At 31.7% G+C, this 13,491-nt stretch overlaps 1 protein-coding gene across 1 annotated transcript; it reads left to right on the top strand.

Moving 5' to 3' along the window:
* LOC105155536 (probable S-adenosylmethionine-dependent methyltransferase At5g37990) lies at positions 7,061 to 10,971 on the top strand. The gene is made up of 3 exons (XM_011071429.2): positions 7,061 to 7,376; positions 8,713 to 9,384; positions 10,429 to 10,971. The coding sequence occupies exons 1-3, from the start codon at positions 7,251 to 7,253 to the stop codon at positions 10,768 to 10,770; spliced, it is 1,140 nt and encodes a 379-aa protein (XP_011069731.1). The 5' UTR covers positions 7,061 to 7,250; the 3' UTR covers positions 10,771 to 10,971.

The following is a 13,491-nucleotide window of genomic DNA, read 5'->3' as shown; positions in this document are numbered from 1 at the left end:
CCATAAATCTTTGGAAGAGTTTTGTTTGCCAACCTTTCGTAAAACCGTGTCAGATAAATTTAAAATAATCGAGGAGTAAGCAAATTCATCATTTTCTTGAATCTTTTCTTCCGAAACGTTTTCTAAATAGTTTCCATCAATGGCCTTAAAAACTCTTTGTTGTATCAAAATTTCCTTCATTTTTTGTTGCCAAATTGAAAAATCAGTTTTTCCATCAAAAGGTTGTAGGTTATATCCGGCCATTTAAAAAAAGGTTTTAAAAAAAATTTCAGCAAGTTTCAGAAAATGTACCCCTTTAGTGATTAACACGAAAAACCGAAATTCTCAACAGATACGGCAGACAACAAGTTATAGAAGCAGGGAGTCACAAAGAAAACAGAGATTTCAGCAGATGTAATAAGCCACAGTAATCAGTTTATTAAAGGAAGAACTGAGTAGCAACAACTTAAGATTTCACAGGAAATATGAGATCACAAAGATCACAGTTATTCTCAATTAGTTGATGGATGACAGAAATCACTCAAGAAAAATATACCAGCAGTTTTATATGAGGATCACACAAATCAGTATGTATCACAGAGATTAAGAAATCACCGTAAACAACAGAAATCACAAGGACGATAATATCAGAACCAAAAGATAATGCGAACCGAGGCTCACCAGCCTAAGTCCCGTCCAGATACCCGACGACCTCAAGGGTCCGGCCAGGAGGGATATTAGGGGGCTTAAACCGCGGTATAATAACAGTAATAAATATATGAATATTAACAGTAGACAACAGCAGAATATATCAACAGTTATGATCAAAAGGAGAGGGGTTAGAAAGTTACCACCACCAGGAGCCGAATCTCAGAGGTATGGCTCTGATACCACTGTAGGGTGGATAAACCCCTCAGTGATATTTTACCAAATAGCCTAACTGAACTATTACAAAGACAAAGGATGGAGTACACAACTCCTTAAAATTACAGGCCAAAATAAATGAATCAAAACGAATATAAACAGATTATATTTAGATAATGAAAGTGGCTCAGAAAGAACTAGATCTACGAGAGATGGCACACAGCTCGGTCACAAAGACTTGTACGCCCACTGTCACACCCGCGGCTACTCCACCTTAACCCTTTCACCGAAGAACACCGAGAAACAGGATCACAGAGTCTGAGGGTTTAGTTCACCAAGAACTAATGCTCGGTCACAAAGAACTTTAGAAGGCTTTTGGAGATATGTGGGAAGTGTGTATCGTATCTCTTTCGGCCGAAGCGGAAATCCCCATTTATAGAGGTTACCGGGGTCGACATGAAAGGGAAGGCTTGGTGGCTTTCCATAAGCCATCATATTGGCTTAGGAAAGCCACCTCCATCTCCGGTGAGAAGAAGGGAAGGAGGATCTCGGTTATTGGAGAAGGAGATTTGGGAGAGAAAGAGAGAAATCAGCGGCGCAGTGAAGAAGGGGGAAAAACTGATGAGAGGTAAAAACTTAGGGTTAGGTTTTACTTAAGTGGAGTAGCGGGTCAAGTACCGGGTGTGGACCGGGTCGAACGAGGTGGGTCTTGCCAAGTGGGTTTAGACAGTGGGCTTGGGTCATTGGGCCATACCTATCCCAACATAACCAGTAACCTGTTGTAGCAGGTTAAAAACCTAAAGAACCAATGAAACTAAATTTTCTTTGGCACTTTCATTAGAATTTTAACGGTGGGACTAGTTTTGCACAAAAAAAAAAGAAGTTAAAGTGCATGACTAGTTTTGACTGTCTAAAAGTATGGGATCAAAATTGCAAATAAGCCTATCATATAGGAGTAATATTGCATTTAACTTGCAACTAGGGACAACGGTTCTATCTCGTCATTGAGGCCACCTCCAATGAGGGCTGTCGGGGTGGGGGGGGGGGGGGGGGGGGGGTTTAGGATTTAGGAGAGGTGTTGGAGCCATAGACTCTTGCAATCAACGCGGGCTATATGTAGATGTAGTCTCCTCACACATTCTATTTTTTTGTTGTACTTTCGTTATTACCATCATACATTGAAACAGATCGTTTAGAATAGCTCACAAACAACCAACCATCAATAATATATATTGGAAATAATTATATTAACACCCTTTACCTATTGCCCTTTTATATAAATCACCACGTTTTGAAAAATTACAAAAACCATCCTTGCCGGCCTTTTCTCGTAAAAAATTAATAGAAATAAAAAATATCCATGTTGACCTGGTCAAACTTTAATATAATTTTTCAAGAAAAAAATATCGGAGTATTTTTATAATTACCTAAAAGTTGAGGGTGTGTCAATTAACATTTATGGGGATGAGTAATATGACCCCATATTATTTTTTATTATTTATATAAGTTTTTAATTTAATTCTAAATTATTTTATTAACTTTTCTTAATTCAATGTCTATAAATTACATCTTTTAATAATTAAAATATTAAATCATTCAATTAATATTATTAATAAAATTAGTTACTAGATTATAAATTTAAATTAATAAACTACCACACTAATATAAATTATTTTTAAATTCTTAAAATTAAGACATTATTTCTAGTCTATTTTATTTATAACTAAATTTTTGTTAAAATTGAATAAATTATAATTAAAATAATTTATCTTTTTATATAAATTATATTAGAATTAAGTAAAATAAATAATTTATTTGATCAAAAAAATATTTTAAATTATTAAGTTATTTTTTAATAAAAATAATCCTTTCTTCCCCAATCCTCTCCCGCGACCCACTCCCATGTGACACCCCTAATCCCTCGCCCTTGTCCTTGCCCTTTCCCCTTCCCTTGTCTGTCTATTGCCGTCTGTGTCCTCACCACGCCTGTGCCCAGCCCTCTCCCTCACCATGCATGCGCCCTCCCTATCGCCTCTCCAACTGCGCCTAGCCCCTTTCTGATTTCGCTCGTCCTTGCCATTCCCCAACCTTCATTCTCCTCCGCCTTCACCTGCCATCTAAAATATGTTTGTATAAATATATAAAAATATATATATAAATATGTGTGTATAAATATATACATATCTATATAATCTATATAATCATATATATATAAGTATATATAATAATATATGTATAATTTATTTAATTTTAGTACAATATAATTATAAGTAAAAATAGAAGACAAATAATCTTTAAAATTTAAGATTTAAAATAATTTATATAAGTGTGATAATTCTTTTATTTAATTATCATCTAGCAACTAATTGTATTAATATATTAATTGAATAATTTAATATTTTTTCTTAAAAGGTGAAAATTTATACAGAGATTGAATTAAAAAAGTTAATAAAATAATTTAAATTTAAACTAAAAATTGATATAAATAATTAAAAAAATATATGGGGTCATATTACTCAATCTCATAAACAGTACTTTGACATACCTTCTATCTTTTGCTAATTACTGAAATACTTTTGAGGGTGCTTCTATCATTGAGAAATTATATTAAAGTTGATCAGATCAACATGGGTGTTTTTGAATTTTTATTAATTTTTTTTGCTGGAGAAGGTTGCCATGGGTAGTTTCTATTATTTTCAAAGGATAGAGGTCGTTAAGAGGGCAATATATGAGGGGTGTAAATATAATTATCCTTATATATTAAATAGAATATAAAATATAATACAATTTCGGGATAATTACACCGTCATCCAGTGAGGTTTGTTATAATTACATGTGGACCCTCTATAGTTTGAGAAATTATATTTAATATCTCTTACTTTTATTTTCACCTAACAAATAGATTCATTCGTAATCAAAATTCACTGAATTTGTTGATAATAGCAAAATAAAATGAATGAAAAAATTCATATTTATCCCTGATTGTCTGATTACTAATTTATTGCAAGCCAAATAAATTATTTTTGATCAAATTATCCTTATATATTTTTACAAATTAATACATGTGAGGAGGTCTATCCTCACCCTTATAATAGTAGTTTGATAAGAGAAGATTTGTTTGACCTGTAATAAGTCAGTAGTAAGTCAATCGTAGATAAATTTGAATTTTTTATTTAATTTTATTTTTTTTGCTAATATCAATAAATTCAACGCATTTTTTGACTAACAGAGAATTCATTTGTTAGATGAAAATAAATGTCAATGGTATTAAATATAAATTTTTTAAACCATCTAAAGTTTACTCGTAATTACACTAAATTCAATAGAGGGCGGCGTAATTATTTTTATAATTTATAAATAGAAAATTTAAGGGATAATTACACTCCCTTGCCCCGATGTATTGTGTAATTATACCTAAAACCCCATAGTTTGGAAAATCATATCTGATACCCTTAAAGTTTGTTTCTGTCTAACAAATAAGTCCTTTCGTTAATGAAAACTCATTGAATTTGTTGATATTAACCAAAAAACTGAATGAAAATTATATTTACCATCGATTGACTTATTATTCATTTATTGCAAATCAAACATTAATTTTTTTCGTCTAAACTTCCTTTATAACGGTGAAGATATACCTCCTAACATGCATTAATGCGTGAAGACATATTAGGGTACTTTGATCATAAAAAGACTTATCTGACCTGCAATAGATCAGTAATAAATCAAATGAGGAAAAATATAGATTTCTTTTTATTAATATCAACAAATTCGGTGAATTTTAATTAACAAATAGACTTATTTATTAGACATAAGTAAATCGAATTGTAATTATCCCAAAATTTAATATGATCGCCGAGAATGTAGTTGGGGGCATTGAATTCATTGAATGAGTACCATTAAGTTGTCTTGCGCACCTAATACCACGTGCTTAATTTGTTTGCTAAAGGGTGCATTTACTAATGTTGGAAAGATACGATTTTTAGTGAGTCAAAGCAGAACTATTACATCATAACATAAACGGATATGCATTCATATTATATTACAATAAAAAAAAAGAGTGGGAGAAATAAATAGACATGTAAAGTTGAGAAGGGAGAAAAATGAAAAGTTGAAGAGAGAAAAATTAAAAGAAAATAAAAATAATTAAAACAAAGGTAAAAAAATACAGGTGAAAAGACTTTGTTTCTAAAAGAAAAAAGGAGATTTCATTCACGAATCAATTTAGAGTTAATAAGAGTAAGGGCCGATGGAGGCATATCATCAACACCCTCGCACAAACCAGCAGCAGATTTAGCTAAACAATGAGGCATTGAAGTTATGGTTGACACAAGCAAAATGACACGTGGAAAAAAGAGATACTAAAGCCTGAATGTCAGAAACCACACTGCCAATATAAGAAAGGTTCTCATTCACCGATCAAAGTTTGTGGATCAGCACAATCCAATCTCCCTTGATAATGAACGACTCATGACATGCGAAAAGACTTGAAGACATCAAAAACATATTTTTCAATTGTTTAGGGGATAATTACACTCCCTTCCACCAAGGTTTGATGTAATTACATGTAAACATCTTATAGTTTGAGGAATTACATCTAATACTCATGAGATTTACTTTCGTCTAAAATAGGTTCATTCGTTAGTGAAAGTTCACTGAATTCACTAATATTAATAAAAAAAACCTGAATAAAAATTGATATTTTGCCTTCGATTGACTTACTAGTAACTTATTGCAGATCAAACAAATTTTTTTCGGCTAAATTGTTTTTATAACGGTTATATCTTCTCACATGTATTAACGTGTGAAAGACGTATGAGGGTATATAATCTGGTCATAAAAAAATTTATTCGACCTACAATAAACCAGTAATAAGTCAGCCGAGGGTAAATATAAACTTCGATCTAGTTTTTTATATAATATTAGTAAATTCAGTGAGTTTTGACTAATGGAGAAATTTATTAATTAGATTGAAGCAAACTCATCGATGCTAGATATAATTTTTTAAATCAAAAAAATTGTATGTATATTTTAATGGTGCGGATAAGATTAACTTACGAGGTCTTCTTGTTTTCACGTGATACCTAATCTTATAAAACGGTGGGTGATCTGAATCATCTCATTCAATACTTAATAGATAATTCTTTTGAGATTGTATGCACGTGGTACGTTTGCGCATGCCGTAATAACCAATATTTTCGTGGAAAAAATTGAAAATCCTCACATTGCATAATTGATTTTCGATGAATGTATTTTGAAATAATTAATTTAAAAAATTATGAGAATTTTGGGATTCACAATTCAATTATAAAAAAAATAATGCTAAAAGCAAACTATTTAATATATTTTTTAAATAAATTGTTGCCACATTCATTATCAAGTAAAATTTTGTTGCTAAATTCAATAGTGAGTAAATTTCTTGTATCAAATAACGTAAATTAGCAATTAAAATTTTACTTAATAATTAGCTGGACACTAATTTTTTTCATTGCTACTGACCAATTTTCTTGTAGTGATTTCATAATTAATTATACAGACGTAGATTATAAATAATTTCAAATCTTTCCTCATTGTCAAGATCAATTGAAGAAATTCAAAAAATATTTAATGAAAAAATAATTGTGATGGGACTAAAAATTATAAATCTTTAACTTTTATCAAAAGTGATTACTGGAAATATGAGCCACACAATTGCAGGGACAAACAGTCATTTGGTGAATTATTGGGAACCATTTCAAATTGCTGAAAAGTCTGAGAAAGAAATTAATCATAATCTTCTACACATTAAAAAATATTATTGGGACCAATGCTTATATAATTTAGTAGAGACTTCAACATTATAACCTAAAACTCTTCTTCCTTTTTTTTTTTAAAAAAAAATAATTTTAATTGGCCTTGGCTCGTCGAGGGAAGTCCAATTCAAATAAGTGCTGGAACATAAAAAAACGAGCAAACATTAGGTTTCTTAGAAAGTTGTCGACTGAATTTTCCGATACTTAAGTTAATCATGTAAGATCCAGAGAAAAAATATAGAATATTCTCTCAATCAAAATTACATACTTTGCCCCAAAAGAATTCTCAAGTATTTACTAGAATCAAATGTTTGAACCTACACGGATCCAGGTGTCATGATATCAACTTTTCATATTTTGAGTAATCAAGAATTTGGTTCCGAAGCGATGTAACCTGAATTATAAATACGTGGATTGATAGGTTGAAGTATTTTGCAACTTAGGGGGAGGGGTGCGACCCGACTCGAATAAAAAATACGCAGATCCCTATCGTACAAGTATTTTGCAACATCCATGCACTAAGCTAGTTCGAGAGAGTCTTCATTAGTTGTTGCATATCACGTAATACAGCAAAGTCATTACAAGCAATTTGCAACACTGCAGTACCTGCCGGAAAAGATGACTAGCGGGAACAGCAAGCCGGATATTACTGCGAACGAGGCTTTGCCAACACTAACTCTACCTCTTTATGCCATGAATGGAGGAGATGGACCTCATAGCTATGTCCAAAATTCTTCCTACCAGGTACAAATATTACTGTATGTTTTCTTGCTTTTATGCATATACAAGTGCGTGTTGGTATTCTGGCCATAGTTCAAAGTTGTGGCCGACATCCGATGATATCAGCTGATAAGAGCCGATCCGATAAAATCACCCAATTACATATATTATGTGAGGTGACTTCGTATCACTAATAATATCCGATGTTATTCGATATTATCATCGATATAATAATATTATCGTTTGAATCCGATCACACGACCCATAAAATAATATGAGCAGAAATGCTTGGTATGTTTCTTGCCCGCTTATGTTCATCGATAATTCGAATGCTCTAAATCTAAATAATCTATTGATTTTCGGAGTTTTCTCGGGTTGAGAAGATCTTGGTCGTTAGCGGCTTAGTTCCAAGGATTTTGGTGATACTAGAAGTTGTCCAAGTTGAGAGTCCTCCTATGTTATAGTGATAGAAATCCTCTAGGTTGAGGGTTGAAGTTGCCATGATAGCGAAAAAGTAGAAATCAAGTTACAAAAAAAAAATGATCAAATGACAAAAAGTAGAGTAAATTTTTGGATTAAATTAAATCTTGCAGTTGAGATGTATTGATAGTTTTTGTTAAAAATAATAGGTCATCATATTTCAGTGGCATGATGTATATTTATCTTAAGCATTTTTATGATTAATTTTATTGATGTTTGATATGATAAAATTTTTAATTTGTTATATAATATAGTAATTTGTGAAACTAATTTTTTTTTGTAATTTTATTTTTTTTGGGATTTTTTTGAGCATTTTATGATATTTGTGTGGTATCACCCGATAATATCGTGATACGCAGTGATCGAAGTGGAACAATAACATCGATATTATCACCGATACCGCGACTTTGAACCATGATTCTGGCTACCGACCAAATATTTTTCATGAGCTGATCAACCATATATATATATATATATACATATATGTGACTATTGGTGATAATATCGGCAGGTATTCCACATCGATCACAACGAATCAAAAATATTATCAAGCGATATGAAAAAAGTACATTATATAATGCTTAAAAATTTCTAAAAAAAGGTATAAGAAAATATCAAATCATTGTACTGGCGAAACTATCCGAATATAATAGTTAACATTTTATATCACTAGATTTTCACGAATAGATAACGACCAATCTGAATGTGCATCGGGCAATATTATAATTGGATATCGACGGATACTTTGAATCATGTAATCTGAAAGTCCACGAAATATACGCATATATATGTGTATATATATATATATATGCCATATGCAGAATGAACTTTTCTATATGAGTTTTGTCACATACTATGATTAGTATGTTTTCTTTCTCAGAGAGGAGTGGTGGATATTGCAAAGCCAATCATAGAAGAAGAAATTTCCAAGAACGTAGACATCAAAGTCCTTTCTTCAGCCAGCACAAATGGCTTTTGGGTTGCAGACTTTGGCTGCTCAACTGGCCACAACTCTTTTCCAGCCATGCAAATCATCACTGAAGCTATCCACCAAAAACATGCTGCTTCCTCAGGACTTATCACTCCCAAAGTCCCCAAATTTGTCGTGGTCTTTAACGATGTTATCACCAATGATTTCAATACCCTTTTCAGCTCCCTTCCACCTCATAGGAATTACAATGCTGTCGGGGTTCCTGGGGACTTCCACGCCCGCCTCCTGCCAGAATCGTCCCTCCTCTTTGCTTACTCTTCTTGGGCACTGCATTGGCTTACAGAGGTGCCAAAGGTGGTCGGAGAAAGTGGTTCTCGGGCTTGGAACAAAGGGGAAATTCTGTACACAAAAGACAGAAAGGATGTTTGCGATGCCTACTTGAATCAGTATGCTAAGGATATTGAGGCATTCTTGGACGCTAGAGAAGTGGAGATGATGAGTGGAGGGCTAATGACCCTTCTAATTCCTGCAGTTCCTGCTTTTTGGAATCCTGATACTGAATACACTTACCCTTCTGATGTCAACCTTTTGGGATCTTGCCTCATGGACATGGCCAAGAAGGTAACTGTTTCAATAACAATTTATCATGTATAAAAAATGCTGAGAAAATATAATTTCTTGAGGTGGTTAATCATCATAGTAAATGATAAATTCTTTTTAAGAATAATAATTATTACGATTATCCGACGATTATTTATTGGTATTTTGTAGGCGGCTGCTAAAATATTGTGTCATGGTTAATGTTTTTGATCAAAACTAAACCGTCATAAATGTTTTCGGAAAAATTACATTTTACGTCCTACAAGTTAATTTTTTTTGTAATTTTTGTCCCATTATTTTTTAACTTACCAGATTACATTCCTTAATTCCAGAAAATTTATACTTTTAATCCCGAACCTTAATTCCTTTAAATTTCTTATGGGAACAACCTTATTTCCTCTGAAGAGTACTTAACAGAGTTTATGCCATGTTGTACCAGTTGTTTTCATTAGAACTTTAATGGAACTAAGATTTAGGACTGCAATTGGAAATTCTAATAGAATGACCATGTTCACGTGATCATTAAATTTGAAGTAGTTAATTACAGTTTTGATACCATATTATAGGGTTCTTTAGTAGTGAAATGCAATTAATTGCACATGATCCTTCCGATAACAAACTAACGGAGGCTTAATTGCACATGATCCTTTCAGTAGCAAACTAACGGAGGTAAGTAGTTCTTGGAAAATTCTTGCCCGGACTCGGCTCGATCGAACCTGAACCAGTCACATAGCAAGTGATTGGTGTACAGTTTAGAAAAAGTGACGAATCACAGAGCAAGTATACATCTGCACTGTGATTGAATTAGTTCAGATCGAACCAGGTACCGACAAGAATTTTCCATAGCTTTGTGGCCCAAAGATTGAAAAGAAGAACGCAATGCTGTATCATTTTGCTGGTATCAATAATCATCCATATATGTAACAAAATATTACCCCAAGATTCTTGCTAAGGGTTCAATATCAACCAACATCTAGATCTTTGCTCATATCTGCAGGAAGAAACCATAACCAAGAATTTGATCAATGTATATCCTCCAAATGATGGATGTGAATGTTCTTGCAGGGAAGATTCTGTGAAGCCAAAGTTGACTCGTTCAACCTCCCGTACTACTTTCCCACCCCAGAACAGTTGAAGCCCATATTAGAGAGGAGCCACAGTTTCAGCCTGGAAAGATTGGAGATACTAAACAACCCCGGGAAGCACAGCTTGCCCAGCGTCAAGGCCCGTGCAGCATTTATCAGGGCTGTCCATGAAGGACTGCTCGCAGATCACTTTGGAAGTGAAGTCATCGATGAATTGTTCGACCTGTATATACAGAAACTTGCAGCCTCACCGGTTTTCCAGAACCCCAACAACGATAAATCCATAGTCATTCTGGCAGTCCTCAAGCGAAAATCCGACTAATGTTACAATACTACGGATTCAAAGGGTTCTCATGGCATAATGATACGTACTATTATATGTTAACTCAGCATGCGATGTTGTTGCTTATTTCCTTTCGGTTGTAGAATTAGATATCTGTATATATGTTATAAGTATCCTCTTGTTTAGAACCTGCTCAAGCTTTTTCTTAAAATTTCGGGTAATTACACTCCCCTAGCTACTCCTCAAATTAGACATAAATTCCCAATATAGTTTGGGAAATTACATCTAGCATTATTTGCTTTCATCTAACAAATAACTTTTTCCATTAGTCAAACTTCACTGAATATGATGATATTAACAAAAAATTGAAAAGAAAAATTTATTTTTACCTCGATTGACTTATTATATTAATTTATTGCAATTCAAATAAATATTTTTATGACTAAATTACCCTCATATGTCTTTACATGTTAATGCATGTGAGGATGTGTATTTTCATCGTTATAAGGGTAGTTTAGATGGAAAAAAATCATTTTACCTGTAATAAGCCACTAATAGTCAATTTAGGTTAAATATCAATTTGCATTCAGTTATTTTGTTAATATCAACAATTTTGGTGAATTTTGACCACGGATGGACTTATTTGTTAGACGAAAGTAAACCCTCAAGAGTACTAGATGTAATTTTCCAAACTATAAAGAACTTACGTGTAATTACATCTAACCTTGTGGGAAGGTGTAATTACATGTAATCTTATGGGAAAAAAGTGTAATTATTCCTAAAATTTGAGTAAATATGTTTACAAAAAATCCAAGTATGCAAAAAGGGATAGTATAAATGTGTAGTTGTGATTGCAATTCGATTTGGGGTTGTTGTAAATTCATGAAAATTAACAAGCATTTGAATCCAAACAAATTTACTGAAGAAATGTTATTTGTATTTCTTATAATGCTGCGATCCGTGTGCTTGTTTCGGCTGTTCTCGTCTTCGGTGTACCAATGTTGATTTTTGTAACAGAGTGGATAAATATCGAGAATGAGCCATCATTTAGGTCTCGTTTGATTCGTATAATTAAGTATGATAAAACTGTTTATTATGCATAATTACATTTTTGGTTGATATTATTAGAGTTTAGTATTAATACTGGGCTCAATCCTATTTATACAGTTTTATAAAATAATGAATCCTATCTCTTAGGTAGGATACATAATTCCACCAATTATTATAAACTTGTATTAAAAATATCTTTCCTCATTTGCCCTTTCACACTCCATTCTCTCTCTCTCTCTCTCTCTCCCCTCTTCCTCTTTTTTTCTTTTTATCTATTTCTTCCCTCCACAAATAATACGTGATGACTTGTATGAAACAACCGTCAGAGTTTTTCATTTTTCTAAATAATTAAAAAAATCATATATTAAATTATAATAATTAGATAATAACATATAATAAAAAAATATTACTTTTTTGTTGGGATTTTTAAAAAATATGAGTTTTGATTAGTTGTCAAATTGAACGTGTATTTAAAACTCCTGCTCTTATGGATATAGAAAAAAAAAAAAGAAATATTGATCCATAAATTAGTTTTATTTTAAATTTTATATTTCAATAAACAATTTAGAGATTTTTTTTTTTTGCATAATCATTCACAAATTATAATATAAAAATAAAAATAAGTTAGAAAAGGATATCCTTAATAGTATTTTTACATTTAATTATCCTTTATTATTTCTTTCAACCAAATACTATATTATATTATCTCATGGATATCACACATATAATACCTCAAATCAAACAATATATAATGGAAGGTGGAATTAATTATCATTCAATTTCTCATCCTACCCAATCCCATCACGCCTAATTCTATCATATGAACCAAACGAGCCCTTAATTGATGACCTCTTGAGCATTTTTAACTGGGCATTGCATGACAATCTCCCATAATATATATATATATATTTATATTTATATATATGTACATGTTAATATAAGAAGAAAAGTCCATCCACACTCATATACGATGGTAAGTGACTCCATCACCCTAATTTTTTATAAAGTCAAAAATGTTCTTCATGAGAAAATAACTAACTTCTTTGACTTTTTAAAATTTACATTAATTGATAAATTGCTAATTTTTTTTCTTTCTTGCTTTTTGTTAATGTCATGTATTGATTTATATATTTTACTCTTATTTATAATATATCTTAAAGCGTGAAAGATTATTTATTATATGCATGTAGGAACGACGTGCCACAACGGCTAGTACTATTATAAAATAAAACTTTTTGTCATACCAATTTTTGAATACCCAAATTTACCCTTAAATTCATTTCTTCCCTTCCAAATAAATTTGGTCAGAATAATAATTTTAAGATTTTTTAGTAATTTACACAATTTTATAATTTTTTTCTCTCTCACCCAGTACTATTCCATATTTCTCTTTCTGCAAACTTCTCCATATTTTATTTTTTGGGTTAAATTTATTTTGACCCCCTGTGATATATAAAAATATCAACAATCTCCCTATGAAATTTTTAATATCAAAAATCACCCCCATGTTACGAATAAATAATCACACCGCCCCCTGATTAATTTAAGCCTATTTTTTTAAAAACAATGACTAAAATACCCCTTTTAGTCAACTGGTCAAACTAGACTTATTAATGTATAATTATTTTAATTTATAATATATATAATTTTATACTATTAAAATATATTTATAATATATATAATTATAATTTATAAATAAAATAAAATAGT

The sequence above is a fragment of the Sesamum indicum genome, linkage group LG2, assembly GCF_000512975.1.
Source record: "Sesamum indicum cultivar Zhongzhi No. 13 linkage group LG2, S_indicum_v1.0, whole genome shotgun sequence".
In the NCBI taxonomy this organism is placed as follows: domain Eukaryota; kingdom Viridiplantae; phylum Streptophyta; class Magnoliopsida; order Lamiales; family Pedaliaceae; genus Sesamum; species Sesamum indicum.
Note: the sequence above shows the minus strand (reverse complement) of the source record. Positions and strands in the feature narration are given on the sequence as shown.